The sequence below is a fragment of the Octopus sinensis genome, linkage group LG4 (assembly GCF_006345805.1).
Source record: "Octopus sinensis linkage group LG4, ASM634580v1, whole genome shotgun sequence".
Classification (NCBI taxonomy): Eukaryota; Metazoa; Mollusca; class Cephalopoda; order Octopoda; family Octopodidae; genus Octopus; species Octopus sinensis.
Window position 1 is genome coordinate 21,015,546 of NC_043000.1, and position 26,376 is coordinate 21,041,921.

Here is a 26,376-nt window from a genome sequence, read left to right on the forward strand (position 1 = left end):
TCACATGACTTTGGGTCACCTGAGACTATAGTAGAAGACACTTGCCTAAGGTGCCATAACATCTATTTCCCATGCTGGTATGGATTAAAGACAGTCTGACAGGAGCTGGTAAGCTAGAGTACTGCGTCAAGCTCTATCTGCATTGGCATGGCTTTTATGCCCTTCCTAACACCAATATATATATATATATATATATATAGTGAAGGTGCGTGGCTTAGTGGTTAGGGCATTTGGCTCACAATCGTAAGGTCGTGAGTTCAATTCCCGGCGACGTGTTGTGTCCTTGAGCAAGACACTATATTTTACGTTGCTCCAGTTCACTCAGCTGGTAAGAATGAGTAGTACCTGTATTTCAAAAAAAGGCCAGCCTTGTCACAATCTGTGTCATGCTGAATCTCCCTGAGAACTACGTTAAGGGTACAAGTGTTCGTCGAGTGCTCAGCCACTTGCACATTAATTTCACGAGCAAGCTGTTCCATTGATCGTATCAGCTGGGACCCTCATTGTTGTAAAGGACAGAGTGCTCCATATATATATATACACACACACACATATATATATACATATATCTATATATATAAATGCAAGTACATTTCGTTTTACAAATGGATGGAAGAAAACTCAATACACAAAGCAGAATATACATAATCTTTTATTAGCTAATAATACTACAGGAGTTACTGAAGAGCCTAGAGTTTTTGTGCCAAGGTATTTTTGACAATTGGTTTGATAAGAGCCTTGACACAAAACTCTAGACCCTTGAGTAACTCCTGTAGTACTACAGTATTATCAGCTAATAAAAAACTAAATATATATGTATGTAAGTAAGCATATACATCAATAAATTGATAATGAAAGATATATAAAACAGTAATTTGTACATCTTGGGACAATGATATATCACAGATAAATTAAACCCCAAATTACAGGTTAATAAAATACATGTATGCATACATATGTAAGTATATGTGTGTGGTGAAATTTGTAAAAAAAGTAACTGTGAACATGTCCACACACATACGCGCACACACACACACACATACATATGCACACACACACACACATACACGTAATGCCCCAAGACACGTTGTCTACTATATAAAATCCTCCATTATCATTTGAGTTCATAATATTTGTTTGTCTTGGGGTCATAGTAATAACCTAGAACAGGATCATATAACAAGTCCAGTTCTTCCTCGTTGCATTTATTGTTGGAATCAAATTTGCAACTGGTTCTTGGGAAATTCATCTGGCATTGATCTGTTAAGAGAGAAAAACAAATTATTGTTTAAAAATACATCAATATTTGTTGTTTACAATCTTCCCTGGCGTGATCTGTTGATAAAAGAAAATGGAAATATGCCGGATCAAGAGGACCTTTTAGCCTAATCAAGGGCATAAACACATGCCACCGGCACAGGTGCCAGGGGAGGCTGGCAGCGGCAACGATCAGTTGGTGCTTTTTATGTGCCACTGGCACAGAAGCCAGTCAAAGCGGCGCTGGCATCGGACACGTTCGGATGGTGCATTTTACGTGCCACCGGCACAGGTATCACAACTACAATCAAATGGAAATTGCAGTTGTGATACCTGTGCCGGTGGCACGTAAAAAGCACCATCCATACGTGGCTGATGCCAGCACTGCCTTGACTGGCTTCTGTGCCGGTGACATGTAAAAAGCACCAACCGATCGTGGCCACTGCCAGCCTCCCCTGGTACCTGTGCCGGTGGCAAGTAAAAAGCACCCACTACACTCACGGAGTGGTTGGTGTTAGGAAGGGCATCCAGTTGTAAAAACACTGCCAGATCAAACTGGAGCCTGGTGCAGCCCCCTGGCTTCCCAGACCCCAGTCGAACTGTCCAACCCGTGCTAGCATGGAAAACGGATGTTCAACGATGATGATGATGATGATGACAACATACGGTCAAGAAGAGACAACCTCTCCAGTGCTGGAGCTTTGAAAAATACATCCTGTATGCTCTGTAAAGAAGTTGGTGTTAGGAAGGACATTTAGCTACAGAGGCCATACCAAAACAGATGTCTGCGCAAGATATGGTCCTCCAATCTATTGATGATGTCACTATTGGCTTTTGGAACTTCACCTGTCACCACCACCTATTTTTGCTATGTCCGCCTCTGCTACTGACTGTCACTCCCTTCTCATCTCCACCCCAATAACTCTGTCTCTACCATGCTATTTCTATCCCTTTCATCCACCCCATCTCTTGATCACATTACCTAAGCAAAAGTACACATCTTAGGTTGCTGAGTACCTTCTATACATATAGAGTACAAAGTACCCACCCTCTTATGCTGGTACCATGTTGGAAAACTGTCCAATCACCATCACCCCTGCAAACTAGAGTGTTTGGTGAGCAAGCAGAGGTAAAATAAGGCAGAGATGTTCCTTAGTCCTGTTTCACTAAGGACTTGGCAACCTCTTTAGTGCTGGTATTTTGAAAAATACACCCAGTGTACACTATGAAGTGAATGGCAAATGAGCAAAGAAAGCATAGGGTTGTAAGATTCCTTCAGTCCTGTCTTATTGAGAATTTATCAACTTCTCTAGTGCTGGTGCCACAAGAAAATGCCCCTAGCATACTTTGCAGAGTGACTGACAATAAAAAAGACGTCCAGCTATAAAAACCAAGCCAAAATAACACATGTAAGCAGCAGTCTATAAGAGCAGTAGTTCTCAGTAAGAAAGATCTCAGATCATAATAACCTAGGCACAGGAGTGGCTGTGTGGTAAGTAGCTTGCTAACCAACGACATGGTTCCGGGTTCAGTCCCACTGCATGGCACCTTGGGCAAGTGTCTTCTACTATAGCCTCGGGCCGACCAAAACCTTGTGTGTAGATTTGGTAGATGGAAACTGAAAGAAGCCTGTCGTACATATGTATATGTATATATATATGTGCTTGTGTGTCTGTGTTTGTCCCCCCAACATCACTTGACAGCTGATGCTGGTGTGTTAATGTCTCCGTAACCACATGGTTCTGGGTTCAGTCCCACTGCATGGCACCTTGGGCAAGTGTCTTGTACCATAGCCTCAGGCTGACCAAAGCCTTGTGAGTGGATTTGGTAGACAGAAACTGAAAGAAGCCCGTCGTATATATGTATGTAGGTATTTCGTGTTGCAAGACAGTGTGTGAGAGAGAATCGTGATGTGGTAGGAGAGAAATGTGTTCGCATGGAGGATGGTTCACTTGCGCTAAATGAGGATGCAAAGAGAGAAGCTTGGAGACGCCACTATGAAAGGTTACTGAATGAGGAAAATGAATGGGATAAAGAGAGTCTGCCGAATGTTGACCCTACAGAGGGACCAGCTATCCGAGTTGATAGTCCGTGGTAGCTAAGGCAATTAGAAGCATGAAGACAGGGAAAGCCCCAGGCCCATCAGGAATTACTGCAGAGATGCTCAAAATATCTGGCAGTGTCGGCTATAACCCAGTCACCCGTATAGTCAACCAGGTGATACACGAAGGAGTCATACCCAATGACTGGTGCAGCAGCATACTAGTCAACTGCTACAAAGGTAAAGGTGATGCCCTAGATACAAATAATTACAGAGGTATCAAGCTGTTGGATCAAGTAATGAAGGTTACGGAGAGGGTCATAGCCCAACTAATTAGAGAGAGAGTTAGTTTAGATGAGATGCAGTTTGGGTTCGTGCCAGGGAAAAGTACCACTGATGCTATATTCCTGGTAAGGCAGCTGCAGGAGAAATACCTAGCCAAAGATAAGCCTCTGTACCTGGCTTTCGTTGACACGGAGAAAGCTTTTGATAGGGTCCCCCGATCCCTTATCTGGTGGTCAATGAGGAAACTAGGGATAGATGAATGGCTGGTGAGGACTGTGCAAGCCATGTACAGAGATGCCGTAAGTAAGGTTAGGGTTGGCAACATGTACACAGAAGAATTCAAAGTAGAGGTTGGGGTCCACCAGGGTTCAGTACTCAGCCCCCTCCTATTTATCATAGTACTCCAGGCAATTACGGAGGAATTCAAGACAGGCTGTCCCTGGGAGCTCCTCTACGCTGACGACCTTGCTCTTATTGCTGAGTCACTATCAGAACTGGAGAAGTTCCAGGTGTGGAAGGAGGGTTTAGAATCAAGGGGCCTTAGAGTCAACCTAGCTAAAACCAAAGTACTAATAAGTAGAAAGGTAGACAATCCACAATATCTTCAGGAAGATGGCCCTGCTCGATCTGTAGAAAAGGTTGTAGGTAGAAACTCTATAAGATGTACCCAGTGTAAGCTATGGACACATAAGAGGTGCAGCAATGTCAAAGGTAGGCTAACTGGGAAGATAGTTTTTGTATGTGGCAGATGCTCGGGAGCATTAACCTCCGAAAATCTGCAGAAAACAACTTCCGTCACTTTCCAGGGGGAAAAACTAGAAGTAGTTGATAGCTTCCGTTATCTAGGTGACCAAGTCAGTAGGGGGGTGGGTGCGCTGAAAGTGTAACTGCTAGAATAAGAATAGCCTGGGCAAAGTTTAGGGAGCTCTTACCTCTGCTGGTGACTAAAGGCCTCTCGCTCAGAGTAAAAGGCAGACTGTATGATGCGTGTGTACGAACAGCCATGCTACATGGCAGCGAAACATGGGCCGTGACTGCTGAGGACATGCGTAAGCTCGTGAGGAATGAAGCCAGTATGCTCCGATGGATGTGTAATGTCAGTGTACATACTCGACAGAGCGTTAGCACCTTGAGAGAAATGTTGTACCTAAGAAGCATCAGTTGTGGTGTGCAAGAGAGACGATTGCGCTGGTATGGTCATGTGGCGAGAATGGATGAAGATAGGTGTGTGAGAAAGTGCCAATCCCTAGCAGTTGAGGGAACCCGTGGAAGAGGTAGACCCAGGAAAACCTGGGACGAGGTGGTGAAGCACGACCTTCGAACTTTAGGCCTCACTGAGGAAATGACCAGAGACCGAGACCTTTGGAAATATTCTGTACGTGAGAAGACCAGGCAGGACAAGTGAGCCCAGCCCACTTATGAATGCCTTTCCTCCCTTGGACACAAAGACCGGTTGAGGCAAGCGAAGTCGATATAGAACCTCATCCGACGACAGACACCCATGCCAACCCCCCATGCTTGCGAAGACATGTTGGGGCAAGCGAAATCGAAATCGAAATCGAAATCGAAACCGAATTGAACCAGCCGGATCCCTGGCCTGGTGGTACGTAAAAAGCACTATCCGACTCGTGGCCGTGGCACGTAAAATACTCCAATGCGACCGTACGACAGGCACCATGCCAACCCCCTTTGCTTGTGAAGACATGTTGGGGCAAGCGAAATCGAAATCGAATTGAACCAGCCAGGATCCCTGGTCTGGTGGTACGTAAAAAGCACTATCCGACTCGTGGCCGTGGCACGTAAAATACTCCAATGCGACCGTACGACAGGCACCCTTGCCAACCCCCTTTGCTTGTGAAGACATGTTGGGGCAAGCGAAATCGAAATCGAATTGAACCAGCCAGGATCCCTGGTCTGGTGGTACGTAAAAAGCACTATCCGACTCGTGGCCGTGGCACGTAAAATACTCCAATGCGACCGTACGACAGGCACCCATGCCAACCCCCTTTGCTTGTGAAGACATGTTGGGGCAAGCGAAATCGAAATCGAATTGAACCAGCCAGGATCCCTGGTCTGGTGGTACGTAAAAAGCACTATCCGACTCGTGGCCGATGCCAGCACCGCCTCGACTGGCTTCCGTGCCGGTGGCACATAAAATACACCAATCTGACCGTGGCCGTTGCCAGCCCCGCCTGGCACCTGTGCAGGTGGCACGTAAAAAGCACCCACTACACTCACGGAGTGGTTGGCGTTAGGAAGGGCATCCAGCTGTAGAAACATTGCCAAATTAGACTGGAGCCTGGTGCAGCCTTCTGGCTTCCCAGAACCCCGGTCGAACCGTCCAACCCATGCTAGCATGGAGAACGGACGTTAAACGACGATGATGATGATGATGATATATATGTTTGTGTATGTGTGTGTGTATATGTTTGTCCCCCCATCCCCCCAACATCGTTTGACAACCGATGCTGGTGTGTTTACGTCCTTGTAATTTAGCGGCTCGGCAAAACAGACCGATAGGATAAGTACTAGGCTTACAAAGAATAAGTCCTGGGTTCGATTTGCTCGATTAAAGGTGGTGCGCCAGCATGGTCGCAGTCAAATGACTGAAACAAGTAAAAGAGTAAAAGAGTATTCAATTAGTGCATAATAAAATAATGATGACGGCAGGAGTGAAAAACAATGCTTAAATATGACACTACTGGCTGCAGTGGTTTTGTGGAGATAGTGGCAGTGGTGATGTTGTGTAGAAGACAATGATGAGAGTATTTTGCAGATGTTTATTCATAATCTTAATCAATGAGAATATTGCAACACCACAGAAAACAATATATGCAGTGTACAGTCAAATAAGTGCTTGCTTCAAGACTACTGAAAAGGTTGCAAGACGCAACGAAAATTTTAGGAAAATTAAAATAAGAAAAAAGTGGAAATTTTATCGGTGAGTGTGTTACATTATAAGGCACAAAAAGTAAATGACTCTCCCCAGACACAACAGAAAGTGCTTCAAGGTTTCAGTTTTATTTCCAGAATTTCAGAATTAACAGTCACAGGAAAATAATTATTCCAGTACATCATTAGTAAAAAATGAGCTTACATTAGCATTACATTTGTATTTAAAGAGACATTAGACTTGCAACAATGATTAGTTGGTTGAGAACAGTTATGGTCAGTAAACACAAAAGAAGACTCATTCAGGCAAATAAGGTCACAGCAGAGATGATGGTGATGATGATGATGTCAATGGCATCAGTTAGAGTAACCAGTCAAGAGGCCACTAGGTTTAGTGCTAGGCCCAAGAACCCAGAAACAAGAGATCCATTTTGCTGATACCAGTCTAAAGATTGAGGATGATGATGTCATTCAAGATGATGATGATGGTGATGTCACTGAAGATGATGATGAAGATGATGGTGATGTCATTGACATGATGACAATGATGATGATGATAATACTGGTGATGCAGGGACGATGGTGGTGTGTTGCACATGCAAACAATCACACGTTTTCTATTTGCGCCAACAATCATCAAAGCCTGTAAGAAATATATTCAAAAAGAATTCATATTATTGGATAATTCTTTCTTTGATTTAATCTAACACTGTGGTAAATTAGAAATACACTAAATTAATTATAATTACAGATTTTGATTCTATTAGATAACTCATACTTGGAAAAAGTGGACTATTCTTTGAATTACAAGTATAGAAAGGTTGACATTGCTGTGGATACAGAATAAAAGAGACACTAAATAATCAAAATCACAAAATGTAGGTTGGATACTATATTGTTGAGATAAGGAGGTGATGGTGGTGGTGGTGGTGATAACCGTTTTTAATTTGGGCATAAATGCCAGCAGCTCTGAAATGTGGAGGGTCGATACTATCAATCTTAGTACTTGACTGTTCGTTAAATTTATCAAGATAAATAAATGGCAAAGTTAACCACAATGATGATGATGATGAAATGCAAATGCATTTGTCCTTCTACACTTGGATTATCTTCAAACTGGCATTTAAATGATGGCAGTTATCTTCAGTTCACAAAGAACTTCTAGCTTCTTCCATGGAACCTATAATTTCTGAAGACCCAGCAAGCCAAGTGAGATCATAACCCTTGGCCTATGCCAGGGGTGTAACCAGCACACTTATGCATACCTTTCCTTCATTGGACACTAAACTCTGCTTGCGAAGACCTGTTGAGGCAAGTGAAATCGAAATCGAAATCAAATTCGATGACTGGCACCCGTACTAGTGGAGCGCTAAGAGCACAATCTGAGCGTGATTGTTGCCAGAACAGCTAACTGGCTTCTGTTCCGGTGGCACGTAAAAAGCACCATTCAAGCGTGATTGTTACCAGTGTCGCCTTACTGGTACGTGAAAAAACATTTGAGCGAGGTCGTTGCCAGTGCCGCTGGACTGGCTCCTGTGCAGGTGGCATGTAAAAACACCATCTGTGTGTGGCTGTTGCCAGTACCGCCTGACTGGCCCTCATGCCGGTGGCATGTAAAAGCACCCACTACACTATCAAAGTGGTTGGCATTAGGAAGGGCATCCAGCTGTAGAAACTCTGCCAGATCAGATTGGAGCCTGGTGCAGCCATCTGGTTCGCCAGTCCTCAGTCAAATCGTCCAGCCCATGCTAGCATGGAAAGCAGATGTTAAATGATGATGATGATGATGATAATGATGATGATGAAATGTCTCGAAATGTACCAGTGAAATGGTCTCTATTCAGTCACTTGATCTGCTAGAAACAGTAGCCGAATCTGTTTCAAACCACACCCTACTGTCTTAAAATAGGAAGGACATACTGAATGATGTAGTCTTAGATATACAAAACAATAATATGGTCGAATCAGAAATGACTTCGAACACAAGCTTGCTAAACTGGGGTTGACATGGAGTTAAACAACTGAGATGCCAATGAAGGTATCTTCCATGCGGTCCCTCAAGTTGCTAGAAATAATAGCCAAATCTCTGCTGCTAGAAATAGTAGTCAAATCATGTCTCACTATCTTATCAAAAGAGAAGAACACATTAAATAATGTAATTCTAGATATTCTTTGACCATAAGTTTACTTAATCAGAGTTGATCTAAGGTCCAACAACAACTAAGAATCAAATGTGATAAGGTGAATTTAACAAACCCAAAAGGTTAATGTAGATCAGGGTCCATAAGGCCTTTGGAATCTATATAAGATTTTCATTGCTCATAAAATTTAGGAGTGGCTGTGTGGTAAGTAACTTGCTTACCAACCACATGGTTCTAGGTTCAGTCCCACTGCATGGTACCTTGGGCAAGTGTCTTCTACTATAGCCTCAGGCCAACCAAAGCCTTGTGAGTGGATTTGGTAGACAGAAACTGAAAGAAGCCCGTCGTATATATGTATATATATATATATATATATGTTTGTGTATGTTTGTCCCTCCAACATCGCTTGACAACTGATGCTGGTTGTCAAGTCCTGGGGTCGATATGCTCGACTAAAGGCGGTGCTCCAGCATGGCCACAGTCAAGTGACTGAAACAAGTAAAAGAGTAAGAGTAAAAGAGTATTAGACTGGTTATATTTCTACACTACAAAATATTTAAACATTCTTTTTTACAATTCTTAATAATATTTAATCATAAAAATATAATAAGGAGTTTTTAGACATTGAATGACTATGAGAGTATCCCTTCCCTGAGTAAAATAGGAACGAAAGGGGTCCATAGGTAAACAATGGTTGAAATACCCTGATGTAGATGAACAAGAAGAAAATGGTGATGAAGATTGATCTGATGAGAAGACAACAAGCAACTTACTGTGAAGTGTTTTCTCATCCATTCTGGTACTTAAGGCAACATCAAAATGTCCCTTTTGCTGTAATTCGCTTGGAAGGACAATGGGTGGACTAAACACATTCCAGTCTCTACAGAATAAAAAAAAATATCTTTAGAAAAATGAAGAAGTAAATAGCAACAACAACTAAATACTAAGAAAGCAAAACAAATTTGGATTAATCAATTAATTTATTCAAGCTGGTGCATGTATGACTGTGTAAGAAGCTTGCTCCCCAACTACATGGTTCTGGGTTCAGTTACACTATGTGGCACAATAGGCAAGTGTCTTCTACTATAGCCATGGGCTGACCAAAGCCTTGTTGGTGGATTCGGTAGGCAGAAAGAGAAAGAAGCCCATTATGTGTATGTATATATATATATATATAGAACAAACTTACTTAGAAAAGGATGCGTTCTGTCGTGTAATAACAAATTAATAAATAAAACATATGCATATATACATACATATATGTACGTACCTACATCTACATGTATATATACATGCATATATGGGTACAGGACACCAAAAAAACGTTGAACACAATGAGAAACGAAAACATAAACACAAAACCAAGGAACTGGACATTTTTCTTAAACAACAATAAAATAGAGTACAGGACAAATAACACAAGGAAAATTCCCCTTCTTCAGTCGCATGGTTTCATCTACTCCGCATTTCAAAGGTGAAGGCGAGACGTGACTTCAACTGAAACATATGACTGTCTTCTTTTGGTTTCTGTCAAACAAATCCATTCACAATGCTTTGATTGGCCTGAGGCTATAGTAGAAGACACTTGCCCAAGACGCCACATAGTGGGACTGAACCTGGAGCCATGTGGTTGGGAAGCAAGCTCTTTCCCAAATGGCCACACTTTGTTTATACTAAAAACTTAGATTAAAAAGGTTATTAGATAGAATTAATATTACCTGGGGTTTGAAGAACTCAAGGTGTCGGTGCTGCGTCTGGAAGGGTACTTCATTTCTTCTTTATAGTTGTGGCCACCTATTACAGGAAGCTGTTAAATAATGACACAAATAATGTAAAAAAAGATTTGTCATACTAAAGAGAGAGGATATTAAAAGTGCGCGTGTGTGAGAGAGAGAGAGAAAGAGACAGATTCAAACAAGTGCTCCTGGCCTGTGCACACATATGATAGGGAGTTGAAAAGTTCCTGGTTTTAAGGGTGTCGCAAAAGGCGTGGCTGGAGGCCCAACCTTCTGAGTTCTTTTTATTTATTTATTTATTTATGTGCCCTTTTCAAGCCTAGCCAGGCTCATGGGCCCAGTTTCCCGGTTTCTGTAGCATATGTGTTCCCCCCAGCTGGACGGGATATCAGTCCATCGCAGCGTTACTCAAGAAACAGGAAGAAAGAGTGAGAGAAAGTTGGGCGAAAGAGTACAACAGGGGTCGCTATCACCCCCTACCAGAGCCTCGTGGATCTTTTAGGTGTTTTTGCTCAATAAACACACACAACGCCTGGTCTGGGAATCAAAACCGCGATCCTCCGACCACGAGTCCGCTGCCTGAACCACTGGGCCATTGCGCCTCCACCTGAATTCTTTTACAGGGCTTAAAAAAACTGAAGGACCGCTGCAATTTGAAAGACTGCTGCAAGTGTGTGAATCTGAGAGGAGAATATGTTGGATAAAATCATAATTAACTGATCCTTCTGTAGTTTCCTTTTTCCAAAGCCAGGAACTTTTCACCATCCCCTTGTACAGTCAACAATTAGCTCCGTCTGTGTATGCATGTGTATATGTGCAAATGCTATTAGCATTCATATGTGTGGGAACAAAACAAGGACTTTTTGTTTAACAAAATATTGTTAAATTAATTCAATTTATTTTGTTGTACTATGTATATTATTTATGTTTATCTTTTATCTTTCACTTGTTTCAGTCACTGGACCGTGGCCATGCTGAGGTACTGCCTTGAAGGGTTACACAAATCATTACCATTACATATTTTTCCTGAAGTCTGGTACTTATTCTACCAGTATCACTGGCCAAACCTCTAAGTTACAGGAGTGTAAACAAACCAACACCAGTTGTCAAGTGCTGGTGTGACATAAACACACACACACATACATAAATATGTATATGATGGGCTTCTTTCAGTTTTCATCTACCTAATCCACTCAGAAGGCATTGTCAACCTAAGTCTATAGTAAAAAACATTTGCCCAAGATGCCAGTGGGACTGTTGCTAAGGCAGTAGTAATAATGATCAATAAATAAGTGCAAGGCTGAAAAGCAGGACTTGTGTCAACACAACTGATTTGAAACTCTTAAAGGTGATACTCTAGCATGGCCACAATCAGTAAAGAAAATCAGTGAATAAGAAAAAGATTACAGATCACCAAACACAGCTGATTTTCTCTTTTGCTGTGGTGCCAGATAAAGGACTGCTACAAATGGGTTGATGCTGTTAGATCTATCCAACACATGTCAGTAGGCTGTATGATTAAGAAGTTTGCTTCCCATTCACATGGTTACAGGTTCAGTCGTCCCATTGCATGGCACCTCGGGCAAATGTCTAGGGCCAACCAAAGTTTTGTAATTGGATTTGGTAATTGGAAACTAAAAGGAATCCATTGTGTGTGTGTGTGTGTGTATGTGTGTGCACATGTGTTTATGTGTGTGCAACATCATGTGATAGCACTAAATGAGTGTCACTGTCATACAAGCAGTGTCATTCATTTCTAAAATTCTGCGAGAATATGTCCAGCAATGAGGAAATATTACTTTGCTTGGAAACAGGTGAAGATTGGCAACAAGAAGGGCATCCAGACGTAGAAAATTTGCTTCAGTAAACTCTGTCCAATCCATGCAAGCATAGAAAAGAAGACATTAAAACATTGATGATGATGATGATGATGATGACGATTGTTGTTAATTAGAAATGATTAATGCTTGATGCGCAACTTTTTCACGCTGAGAGTTGCTGAAGCGTGGAACAAACTGCCGGCATCGGTTGTTAGTTGTCGGAGCACTGCATCCTTCAAGACTTCCATGCTTCCTGAGATTCGCCAACACTACACTTGATTTTCTCCCCTCCATACACACACAAGCATGTTCACTTTCCAGACATTTCTACATTACTGCATGTACTTTATATGCACTTTCTGACAAGTTGTGGTGCACCTGAGCACTGTATACAATAATTTCATTATTTATTATTATTTATTTATTTATAAATGACTGAAAAAGGAAAAACATCAAAAGCAACACCTACTGGAACTTTGAGTGAGCTGAACGTATCATCATCACTAGTTGTAGTGGTTGAGTCCTCATACAGGTGGTTTGCCAAAGCCATCGGGTTAGCATTTGAGTTGGCATCTCTGTCTCTTTGATGTAAAGCAAATTCTTCTTCTTGTTGACGTTTCATGCTGGCCAGAACGAGTTTTTCACAGGAATCCATTGTGTTACTGTAATTTGTCTGGTATTTGTTGCTGTCATAAATTTTCTAAAATGAAATAGGTTTTTGAATATATTTACGAGCAAAACGCACCCCTCCCCCGTCCAATGGACGGTGCTGAGTTGTCAAACATTTAAACCAAATTTTCTCAAAACAACTTGTCCGACCATCCCATAGGCCTCCCCTTTGAGAAACACTGATTTAACCTAAATTTGAGACACCAGCAAAAGAAGAAATAAAGATAGACTTTTTTTCTATTCCAAAGAAAAATGATTTTATTCACACAAATATGCAACTGAAGAGTTTAAAGTACCAGTAAGTACATCGCAACAGCTGATGTACTTGCGCGTACAAATGCACGTTCTCAGGGCTTTATCGATCACATTCTCACCTGCAATCGATTTTTGTAATTTTTCAAGACCTATACACGCCCTGATATCGTCGGTATCTACATATCAAATTTGAGCGCAATCGGATGGAAGATGCCCGAGATCCTAGAAGACACACAGACAGACAGACAGAATGGATTTATATAATATAATATATATATATATATATATATATATATTATATATATATATATAGAGAGAGAGAGAGAGAGAGAGAGAGAGAGAGAGAGACTACAGATGTGAAATGATGACGAAGATGGTTGATATCTATATCTATATATAAGCAAAAATTTAGATTCAGATGAATTAGGTACCTAACTTGAGGCACCAGAATTTAGCACCGTATTATCCATACAGTTTCAAAATAAGGTGATTAAAATCAAAATAAGCAACAGGATATCCAGAGGTAATGCAGTATGTTCATTTCAAGTGACTCCATTTAATTGAACAATGCAACCATTACATCAATTTAAATGCAGAGCAATCCTTAGCTGCATAAATACATAGAATTAAATCAAATTAAAACAGATGGACACATTTGTATAATTTTACCTAAAACCTCCAAGAAGGTATCTATCTATATCTATCTATCTATCTATCTATCTATATATATATATATATATATATATATATATATATATATATATATATATAGTGGTTGGTGTGTTGAACTCATAATTGCATGATCATGGTTTCAACTCCCTGACCAGGCCGTGCACTGTGTTCTTGAGCAAAACACTTCATTTCATGTTGCTCTGTGATCACTTTGACATCTGACATGTGACACACCATCCACCTGTTCAGGCAATGTTGATCTGATGGTAAGAGTGAGCTAATGTACATTAAACACATTTAAATCACTATAAACAAATTATTTGTGCAGATTGTTCAACAAGAAATTGCAGAGCCCTCAACTGTTAATTACAACAAGAAAAACCATCACATACATGCATGCATGCACCTCAAAAAACATTGTATTTCTAAAAGAACCTTGTATTTCTTATTTCTTTATTGCCCACACGAGGCTATACATAGAGGGGACAAACAAGGACAGACAAAGGAATTAAGTCGATTACATCGACCCCAGTGTGTAACTGGTACTTAATTTATCGACCCCGAAAGGATGAAAGGTAAAGTCGACTTCGGCGAAATTTGAACTGAGAATGAAATGGCAGATGAAATACCTATTTCTTTATTGCCCACAAGGGGCTAAACATAGAGGGGACAAACAAGGACAGCCATAGGTATTAAGTCGATTACATCGACCCCAGTGTGTAATTGGTACTTAATTTATCGACCCCGAAAGGATGAAAGGCAAAGTCGACCTCGGCGGAATTTGAACTCAGAACGTAGCAGCAGATGAAATACCAGTAAGCATTTCACCTGGCATGCTAACATTTCTGCCAGCTCGCTGCCTTGCATTTCTAAGCAGTACAATTTAAGTTTACATAAGAGACCATATTATTTCACGCATGACACAACAATGATTACAGTATTTGCTGGTCAGTTACTTGACATGACAGTTTGACAATGATGGCTCCTCAACAGAACCACCAGTAGCTTAAACTCCTCATTAGCCTAAACTCCATCCCTTCTGTATATACAGAAACAGACCTTTTATTCTGTTAGTCACATCTGAACTATGCTTAAAAGGTAAGTGGGAACAGAGCCAACACAAAATACCAGGTTCCTTTTAACTTTCCCATATAAGACAATCACTCTTGTGGATAAAGTGCACCCAGCTCCTGGTGTTAAATTGTTAGTGACAGGAACAATATTCTATTGTAAAAACCTACCAACAATAATGAGATACACAACTAAAAAGTTGGCCATTTTCTCCTTTGTTGTGTGTGTCAGGTGCTAAAGGCCATGTTAACAAAACAAAAAACAGAGTCAGGTGACAAGATGAAAGATCTTAGTGAGTAGCTTGGCAAGACAAAGACAACACTTGGTGATATGGTAAACAAATCACCAGGTGGTGTAGTAATATGAGTTTCTTTCAGTTTCCATCTCTCAAATCCACCCGTAAGGCTTTAGTCAGCCCAGGTAGATGGTAGAAGACACTAGCCCAAGGTATTGTGCAATGGGACCAAACCCCAAATCCAGCAGTTGAGAAGCAAGCTTCTTAACCACACAGCCACACCCTTCTGTATCCTTCAATCATACTGCACAATACCTGGGGTAAGTACCTGCTACCATGCTTTTGATCAAAATTTGGTAGAGAAAAACTGTGCAAGCCCTTAGGATGGATGTTCCAGTTCTTGGATAATAAACTTAATTTTTTGCCTCGTTTATCACCACTGACTGGGCCTTTGGGGGTTCTTCAGTGGAATGCACTCTGTTGCAAGCATTTGGGCCCCATTTCCATCATAGGATAACTTTCTCCTGTCTTCCTACCGGTCAGAGAAACCATAAAAAAGGGTCATGCGCACTACCTCTTCCCTGCCAAGCTTTTACAAAAAAAAAACCCAGTTGTTACTCACCTCAGTAGTAGTAGATTCACCGAGTAGCTTTACTTTTGATGAATTGACTTCTCGTAATGATTTCAGACTCAACCTGGACAACTGACTCGGTTGAACTTTCATTTGTGATGGATTTGTCGTTGTAACGTAATTAGCAGAATTATATTTGAGACCACTTCCAGGCTGTAACTGGGAATGGTTATTAGAAACAGAATTATATTGTTGGACGGTTTGACTATGTACAGGCAGACTTTCTCCTTTTTCAGGTAGCAAGATGTTAGTCCTTGAATTGGATCCAGCATGAACACTTTTACTAGAACTGCCTCTACTGGAAGTAGCACTACTTGTGTGTGAACGAGAATTCCCTAGTTTCACATGTGTTTTCCCTCTTTCTTCATCACTGTCACTCAAAACAAAATCATCTTCTGGTTTTGCCCCTCGAGCAGAATACAGTAGATCCCCTAAACCCCCTTTTACTTTGCCGCCAGACTGCACTCTCTATAAAGACAATAAATTTAAGAGAAAAAAAAGAGCAATAAAACATTTAATTTTGTAAGAAGAGTGTTGTAGTTTGTTTGAAGCATTGTAGTACAGAAATAGAAAAATTAATGAAATAAGAAATTAGGAAAATTCTAACGATGCAGAAAGATTAAAAAGAAAAAAATTATATTCCAGGTGCAAAAGCTTCATTAGAAGCTTTCCTTATTTCTCATTTTGTAGAATTTAATTTTGTAGAATGATTTCCCATTAATTGGTTGCATGGTTCAAGAAGTGGTGTATCTATTTTGCTGCTGCTGCTGTTGTTGCTGTTGAGCGAACGGTCTTCGTCCCAGAGCTCGCAAGATGGGAGAAGTCCGAAACATGATTTTTTGCTATTCGTAAGACCCGCAGAAGAGAAAGCAGGTCAACCCCCGACACCGAGAGCATCGATGGATGGATGGATGAATGTGCGTCCAGGCTCAGCAATTGCATAGGAAGTTGGGGACAAGAAATAGGGAAAAAGAGTGAGAGAAAGTTGGGGTGAAAGAGTACAACAGGGGTCGCCACCACCCCCTGCCGGAGCCTCGTGGTGCTTTAGGTGTGCTTTCGCTCAATAAACACACACACAACGCCCGGTCTGAGAATCGAAACTGCAATCTTCCAACCACGAGTCTGCTGCCCTAACCACTGGGCCATTGCACCTCCACTGCTGCTGCTACGGCTACTGCTACTACTTCGCCACCACTGCCATCATCATCATTTTACTATCCACTGTCCATGGTCGATGTCTTCTTGGATCTCCCTCTTCCACAAATCCCTCCACTTAGTGATCAGCACTTCTTTTAAAATGGATTATTATATACTTTGGAAATGTATTCAAAGGAAAACATATAATGTGAAGAAAGCACACAATTTATTAAAATTGTGTGCTTCCTACATATTATATTTTACCTTTGAATGCATTTCCAAAATATATAATAATCCATTTTAAAAGAAGTGCCATTCACTTTAAGTGTGTGTGTGTGGGGGGGGGGGGTTGTAGAAGAGCGAGACCCAGGAAGATAGGGGACAAAGTACTGAAGGCCGATCTCAAAATGCTGAGCCATATGAAGAAGGTGACAGAGGACCAAGAGATGTAGTACACTGCTGTAACCAAGAAGACTCGCCCACCACAAGAGAACTGAGATCCTAAAACCAGGGTCCATGTAAAAAGTGCTGGTGATGGTGCCCTGTAAAAAGCACCCAGTACACTCTGTAAAGTGGTTGGCATTAGGAAGGGCATCCAGCTGCAGAAACCAAACCAAAACAGACTATGGAATCTGGGGCAGCCCTTAGCCTTAACATCTCCTGTCAAGCCATCTAATTCATGCCAGTATAGAAGACAGATGTTAAAAGTTGATGATGATGATGAATTTAATTGTATATTTATATTAATAAAAGATATTTTGTTTATAATTTATCATCAACATTTACTGGTATTGTTCCATGCTGGCTTGGATTGGATAGTTTGATAGGATCTGATGAGTTCGAGGACTGCATTATGCTCCAATGCTTATTTTGGCATCTGTATATATAAAAGGCAGGATGTGTGTGTGTGTGTGTGCATGAATGTTATTTATGCACATCTACAAATTAGCACACATGTCGCTCCAATTTTAGGACATGCATTATGACCCTAGCTGTATTTTCGTCAACTTATTTTTCCCAGAGGCACCAGCGAATAGCAGTAAAAATAAATTTTCAACCAAAACTTTTAACAATTTTCAAGTCGGAGAAATCACCATTGTTTGCAAACAGGAGTTAAGTCCCTTCTAGCGACGAGTAAGTTTTTGTTAAGACTTTTTTTGTTTTTTTTCATCGATGAAAAAAGTGTTTTGGTGATATATGGGCAACACACACATGTATGCAATAGGTGTACGTACATATGTGTGTGTATGTGTGTGTGTGTGTGTGTGTGTGTGTGTGTGTTGCCCATATATATATAAACCAATTTCAACGGATTTCGCCCAAATTTGTCATGGATGTTACTTAGTTTGATTTGAAATAAAGAACTTGATTAGCTTAATAATCCTAAATTAATCCTGGGCAAAGCCGGGTTATACTGCTAGGAGTTTCTAAAGCTGGGTGCCTTTCTTAATGCTAACCACTTTATAGCTGGTACTCATTATTTATTTTTTTTGTTTAGCTTTGTGACACCAGCACTCATGAGCCACAACATAGCTTACAAAACAGAGATCCCCTCCCATTGAGTGGGACTGCAGTACCAAAAGAAGGAGAGGGGGGCAGCTTTATGCTAGGAGATGAGAGGTTAAAATCTGAGAGAAAGGACCAGAACAAGTTTCTTGTCCTAGAGAAGCTACCTACCTACTCATGTTATCGGCACTGGATTAACCATTAAGCAAAATAAGCACACACTTAGGTCATAAATGGAGGGGGGGCACCACAGAAATGGTAAATGGTTAACAGCACAAAAGAAATCACTTTAAACTTGCTAAAATAATATTTGAAGTGGTTTATATGATTAGAAATATAATTCCAATGTATTCATGGTGTCATAGTGAGGATCTGATTGAAGACTTTGCAGTTAAGAAAAAAGTAGGAGAAAACTTTACAAATATAGATAAAGTGGAAGAACACAAAAATAAACATTATTTTCCATCATAATGTTAGTTATTTCTTTTATGTTTTATTATCGTTTGTACTTTGAATTATATATGGGGGCATCAAAACCTTTTAAGAGCTTAGGGTCTCTATGGGTCTTGATCCACCCCTGAATATTATAGAAGAGTAGGTGAGAGTGACTAAGGTGGAGCTGGAAATAGAAATACTGGTGATGAGATTTCAGGGTGGACCCTCAAGCTACAAGGAGTGAGTATATCGCAAGAGTGTAGGGGTAGATACAGACAAGTGCATGGGGAGAGTGAATGATGTATGGCAGTGGAAAAGGGGAGATAATTTGGTGGCTCATGTGGGTGATCAATGTAAAATGTGGGTGGAGAGAGGATAGTATTATGGATGAAAGATGGATATCTAGCATTTTCAATAAGCTAATGAATTATTTTTCATTTGGTACATCTATTGATATGCAAATTAGACCAGTGAATAAAATGATTGTTGAGTAGAAGATAAAAGGACAATCTTTAAAATTTAATCTCAAAATGTATTAAATGTTTCATGTAGAAACTTCAAACAATATAGTCAACCAACTTACCCCAGCACTGTCATTTTCCTGAACTGGTGAATGACTATACTTAGGAGCTGATTTGGGTGAAGATGTAAACAAATAAACATAATCACCTTGGTCGGAATTTTCTCCTCTATAATAAAAACAGAAGAAATAACACAAGTTCATGATTAACTGTACAAATAGTTTAATGTTTCGAGTGTCAGTATAAATATTGTGTAGTAGTAAATAAATGTACCATGAAATCTCTGTCTTCTGAGATAAAAAAAAAAACAATTGATTTTATATAAGGTTAATCAAATCAAAATTTAACATTTATTTTGAAGCCTGGAAACTTATTCTGCTGGTCTCTTTTGCCATAACACTAAGTTACCAAAGACAAGGACATAAATAAACCAACAGTTTAGTTTGTAAAAGGCGGTGAGCTGGCAGAAATGTTAGCATGCCGGGCAAAATGCTTAGCGGTATTTCGTCTGCCGTTACATTCTGAGTTCAAATTCTGCCGAGGTCGACTTTGCCTTTCATCCTTTTGGGGTCGATAAATAAAGTACCAGTTACACACTGGGGTCGATGTAATTGACTTAATCCCTTTGTCTGTCCTTGTTTGTCCCCTCTATGTTTAGTCCCTTGTGGGCAATAAAGAAATAAAAACAAACCAACAGTGTTTGTCAAGCAGTGGCTCAATAAACACACACACACACACACACACACACAGCAGCTCAAATTAGATCAAGCAGACTCAATATGAAAGGCACTCCATCAGTGACGATCCCATTTATTTTTAGGTACAGTGCATTCTCCATAATGTCCACCTTTATTTAAGGTTTTAAAATTTGGCTGTGTTTTTGAGCAGCTTGAGCAACAGCAAAGCGGTTACCTTTTTGATAATTATCCACATCATCAATTACTGTCCATTTTCCATTCTGGCATAGATTTAGGGTATACTAATAATATTGGAGGTGGTCACTATCAACATTTCAAGCTGGAAATAGTTGGGTTCTTTTGGTCAAAGGGAACACTGCTAAGAAAGAGATATCCTACTATAGTTAAATGTTGCTACTACATCTCATCTTTATTTTCCTTCTTACTCTTTTACTTGTTTCAGTCATTTGACTGTGGCTATGCTGGAGCACCGCCTTTAGTCAAGCAAATCAACCCCAGGACTTATTCTTTGTAAGCCTAGTACTTATTCTATCGGTCTCTTTTGCTGAACCGCTAAGTTACGGGGACGTAAACACACCAGCATCGGTTGTCAAGCGATGTTGGGGGAACAAACTTAGACACACAAACACACACACACACACATATATACATATACATATATATGACGGGCTTCTTTCAGTTTCCGTCTACCAAATCCACTCACCAGGCTTTGGTCAGCCTGAGGCTATAGTAGAAGACACTTGCCCAAGGTGCCATGCAGTGGGACTGAACCTGGAACCATGTGTTTGGTAAGCAAGCTACTTACCACACAGCCACTCCTGCGCCTATAATCATAATGTTTTCACTGATCTTTCAGTCATCATTACCTAGAATCCTGAAGGTGCCTTTAACTGGTCATTTAACCTGCTAATAATAGCAGCCAAATATCTTTTAACTACATCCAATTGTATTAAAATAAAAGAATACATTGGATAATGTTGTTTTTGGATGCTAAGCTTGGAATAAAGGTGGGATCGTCATGGTTAGAATGCTTTTGATTAGGGGCAACTAGGGGCTAAATAACAACAAATTAAGTAGTACAATCCAAGATAGAGCCACAAACAGTGGTGAAGATGATGAAAGTATTGCTGTCTTACCTGATTCCATCTTCATTATCTCTTGGTTCGTTATGTTCATCAATATATTGATTAACATCACTGGTGTCTATATTTAGATCATTTCTGTCCTTTAACATTGCAATGATGGCCGACAGGGATTCATCCATCTCAACTAGGAGTGAAAATAAGAAATAAAATTACATCTCATGTTTAACAGGAAAGATATATATATATATATATATATATATATATAAAATAATAATAATAATAATAATAATATTAGGGATTATAACTCCAAACTTACAGGGAAAAATTCAATTTAGTACTAAATCAACATTATAGTGGTTTTATCTCTAATTTATATTATATATATATATATATATATATATATACATATATATACATATAGACAAAATGAGAAGGCCAACCAAAGCCTTGTAAGAGATGACTATAAATCTATAAATGCTTTCAAAATTTCGAAATCAATTTTTTTGCCAAATTAATTTTCAACTGAACATTTGGCTTTCAATCTATAACAAGTTTGCTCTGCAGCCACATGGTTCCAGCCTATGCTTTTTATGCACCGTTCGCTTATATGAGGAGGATCTCTCAAACCTGATAATGCAGTATTTGATGTTCTAACAAGTCATCTACATTAAGGTGAATACAATTATTGCCTTTTGGTACTAATTGTGCTTCTTTTGCTAATAATTTTTAATAAACCTGCTGGCTATTTGTGACATCAGTGCCTGGAAAGATGCTGATATTTTATATATTGAGGCAGTGAGATTTGACATGTATGTGGCCACAAGACACCTCCCACTGCTGAGGTCCAGTGAAATCACATAAGGGAATTTTAGGGCCCATAACAGATGATTTTTGTCTGGTATGATTTATGTCCATGCACCAAGCACCTATATGAAAGGATCTCTCACGGCTAATAATGTAGTATTCAGCATTTCACAAGACAACCATGTTAAATTGGATATAGAAATTGCCATTCAATATTAATACTACTTCCCTCCCTAATAATTAATATATATATATATATATATATATATATATATATATATATAGCATTGCCCCAGCATGGCCACAGCCTCGTGACTAAAATATCTAAAAGAATATAATGTATTCTTTTATTCTTTTAGTTGTCTCAGTCATTTGACTGCGGCCATGCTGGAGCACTGCCTTGAAGGATTTTCATTGAACAATTCAATCCAAGGACTTATTACTTTAAGCCCAGTACTTACTCTATCAGTCTCTTTTGCTGAACTCCTAAGTTACAAGGATGTACACACACCAACACTGGTTGTCAAGCGGTGAGAGTGGGGACAAATAGACACAAAGATACATACATATATATATATATACACACACACATATATTATAAATATATATATATATATATATATATACAATGGATTTCTTTCAGTTTTCATCTCCTAAATCCACTCACAAGTCTTTGGTCAGCCCAAGTCTATAGAAGACACTTGCCCAAGGTGCCATGCAGTGGGACCTTGGGCAAGTGTATAATGGTGGATTTTGACACAGTTTACATCTACTAAATCCTCTTGCAAGGCTTTGGTTGGCCAGGGCTACAGGAGACACTTGGTCAAGGTACTGCACAGTGCGACTGAACCCAATGCTATGTGGTTGTGATGCAATCTTCTTAACCACACCATAGAATGTCTGCACCTTCATAGAATGTATGTTAAATAAATTTTTAGCCAACTCCTCTCCTGACAATCTTTACATTTTTTTTTTTTCAAATTCTGTTAAGTTTAGCCCCTTAATGGATTATCCTGAATTTACTCGTGCATTGCAAATGTATCTTTTTAGAACCAGACGTGTATACTTGGTCAAAATTAACTTTTAATTTTAGCACTCAAACGAGTTTATTTGTTTTGTGTCATTTCATTTTTGAGCAATCATGAATTTACTAGCGTTGTTTAAAAAAAATAGGTATTTTTTTTTTATTTGATGGATTTGGCTATCTGGAATACTTATGTTTTGTATAAAGCATCTTTGGAAACTTCAGCTACTATGAAACCGCTAAAATTTAGAGTGCAAATAATCACCAAGATTATTGAAAAATATAGGCCCTTATTGTCTCCCATGAAACCAAGAAGACCATCATCGATCCCACATCCAACAAGATTTGCCCCAGCTGGTCATTTTCCCATGGAAATACCACCAAGTGATAAGAAAAAGAACCCTACAAGATAGTGTGCAAAATGCACAGAGAAGAGAGACGCTAAAGGAAAGAAGATTCGAAGAGGAAGCAGATACATGTGTGATTTCTGTAAGATAACTTTGTGTGAAACTCTTTGTTTTAAAAATTATCATTCTAAATAAACTGTCTATCTCATTTTTTAAAAATGTTCCTTTGATTTAAAAGCAATACATCCCATAAAAAATCGAAGATAGTTAAGTTATATGTATTTTTTCAATGTCCGAGTTAACTCGTTTAAATCCAAATGAGTAAAAGTACATTTTAATTTCTATAATAAAAAATAAAGGAAACAAGATAAAAAAACAACTTTTTTAAAAATTAACAGTGTATATAATTAAAAAAGGAAATAAAAAAATATTCTCTGAAATGAAACACCATGTCAAAATAATTGATCCATTAAGGGGTTAACACAATACCTAACAGAGAACAATATTAAATCAGGAACAAAAAGCATTTACCTGGTTTGCGTGGCAACTGAGTATCAGGCTCATCACACTCTGTTGGTTTTTCTTTAGAAACAGACTGAGCTTGGTGTTTGTTCTGTCGTTTATTATCAACATTTCTTTTCACTTTTGTCGTATTAGAATTCAAACTGTTTGCATGGCTGCCATTTTCATTTTTTATATCTTGACCTTGATTTAAAGAAGTTCTTTGTTGTTGCGTACTCTTTTTTGAGCTTTCTTTTATTTTGCTACCCTGTTGAAAATCAGGACTTTTGCTATTTTTATTAATTCCTTTTGTTTCTCTCAAACCCTTATGGAGATTTTGATCTTTCATGGAAGAATTCTTCAGTCTAGAACTTGATCCATTTTGAGACACATTACATAACTCTGAATTATTTACACTCAACATAAGGTCTTCACCAAGAATAATATTTGTTGCTCCATCTGAGCTGGCACTATTGGATTGTCTGTCTGAACTTGTACTCTTTACACGAATTTTTCTTCGATTTTTTTCCGTAGAAGGCTCTCGGGGTGGATGTGGCTTAAAAAGCATAGAAGTACCTGATTAAAAAAAAATATTCAAATGATGAGACAAACATGGAAAACATTTACTAGAATATTTGAGTCCTACTGATAACAGATACTTCCTTTTCAATACACTTTAATCTTTAATCTTTTACTTGTTTCAGTCGTTTGATTGTGGCCATGCTGGAGCACCACTTTAAAGGGTTTTAGTGGATCAGATGGATCCCAGTACTTATTTTTAAAGTTTGATACTTATTCTATCAGTCTCTTTCACTAGACCACTAAGTTACAAGGATGTAAAAAAAAACAATACCAGCTGTCGAGTGATGTAATAGGGAGGACAACTAGACATGAAAGAAACAAACACAGACACTCACATAAACATAGGTTGTAGAAATTAAAAAAACAAACACAATGACAAAATAAAAACAGAGTGTGCCCAGGAAAAGAGAGGGAAAAGTTGTTTATGTTTGAGCATACACTCTTCTGCAGAAAGAGTAGATGAGAAAAGAAAAACAATAGAGAAAAGGACAAATGTGTCTCAATCAGATGGTCAACGCATACTGAAATGACCAGAAAAAGAAGCGACTAAAGGTGTGAGTGGCAAGGGGGACAACTGTGAAACCAGCATATGTGTATGTGTGAGCAAGCATTCATATGTATTTATACTCTGAGTATTTGTGCATGTGTATATAGTGCATGCACACATGCACATATAAGTGTCCATGTTTTCTCTGTATGTGTTTGAGGATATCAGACATATGTATCATCATCATCATCATTCTTTAACATCTATTTTCCATGCTGGCATGGATTGGAAGGTTTAACCCAGAGCTGGCAAGCTGGAGAGCTGCACCAGGTTCCGGTCTGATTTGGCTTGGTTTCTACAGCTGGATGCCTTTCCTAAGGCCAACCATTTTTCAGTGTGTGCCACATGCTTTTAACATGGCACCACATGAGTGCTGCCGCATGGCACTAACATGAGTGCTTTTTATGTGGCACCAGAACAGGACATTTTACATGGCACTGGCACACTTTTTATGTGACACCGGCACATATTTTTTATGTGGCACCAGCACATACATATATGTAGCTATCTGATGTGTGTGTGTGTGTGTGTGAGTCCTATGAAGTTATTGTGTGTTCATGCAAGTGTGTATATGTGTGTGTTTGTGTGTCCTTGTTTTCCCTTTATGTGTGTGTATGAGACTATCGGTCGTGTATGTCATGTATGTGTTTGTGTGTGTGTGTGAAGCTACTGTTTGCATGTGTATTGTGTGTGTGTGTGTGTGTGTGTCTATTTTCAGTTTGTGTATGTGTTTACAAATTATTACACAATGTATGCATATGAACATGTGCAAGAACACGTGTCTATAAAGCTGTAGTGTGCTTGTGTAAATGTGTGTGTGTGTGTGTGTAAGTCTGTTTTCTGCTTGTGTGTGTGTGTATGCAGATGTTATGTGTGTCATACTGGATAGAGGTGTCAGGTGGAAAAAGTGGTTGGTGTTGGGAATTGCAGGTGTATTGTTATTAACCTGCTACTATAAGTGTGAAGACAGGTAGCACAAGGGACTGTGATGGAAGTGTGGGTGCTGGTGTGTGTGAAGTAGGATGGAGTGAATGTGTGTAGGTGTATGCTGTTTGAACATAAATGGTATGTGTGATGTTGAGTAACAAGTTATATGGCAGGTTTCCATCAGCCAAAATCATTCACAAGACATTAGTCAGCCATGGACTATACTCTCTTTTACTCCTTTACTTGTTTCAGTCATTTGACTGTGGCCATGCTGAAGCATTGCCTTTAGTCGAGCATATCGACCCTAGGACTTATTCTTTGGAAGCCTAGTACTTATTCTATCAGTCTCTTTTGCCGAACCGCTAAGTTACGGGGACGTAAACACACCACCATCGGTTGTCAAGTGATGTTGAGGGGGGGGAGGGGACAAACACAGACACACAAACATATACACATGTATATATATATATATATATATATATATATATATATATATATACGACAGGCTTCTTTCAGTTTCTGTCTACCAAATCCACTCACAAGGCCCTGGTCGGCCC

At 39.4% G+C, this 26,376-nt stretch overlaps 1 protein-coding gene across 2 annotated transcripts in view; it reads right to left on the reverse strand.

The window, feature by feature from the left end:
* Positions 1-882: 882 nt before the first annotated feature.
* The window catches only part of LOC115210855 (protein CFAP20DC-like), a 53,285-nt gene continuing 27,791 nt past the window's right edge, over positions 883-26,376 (reverse strand). The window contains exons 12-19 of one of the 2 annotated variants that reach the window (XM_029779611.2): positions 23,794-24,339; positions 21,139-21,271; positions 19,367-19,472; positions 15,697-16,173; positions 12,642-12,872; positions 10,335-10,423; positions 9,390-9,496; positions 883-1,260 (exon numbers count right to left, since the gene is read on the reverse strand). In XM_029779611.2, the coding sequence (XP_029635471.2) occupies positions 1,115-1,260; positions 9,390-9,496; positions 10,335-10,423; positions 12,642-12,872; positions 15,697-16,173; positions 19,367-19,472; positions 21,139-21,271; positions 23,794-24,339 (1,835 nt within the window). In that variant the 3' untranslated portion in view covers positions 883-1,114. Of the gene's footprint in view, positions 1,261-6,576; positions 7,119-9,389; positions 9,497-10,334; positions 10,424-12,641; positions 12,873-15,696; positions 16,174-19,366; positions 19,473-21,138; positions 21,272-23,793; positions 24,340-26,376 lie in introns of those variants that run through there. The other variant, XM_036501883.1, reaches the window with a different exon arrangement.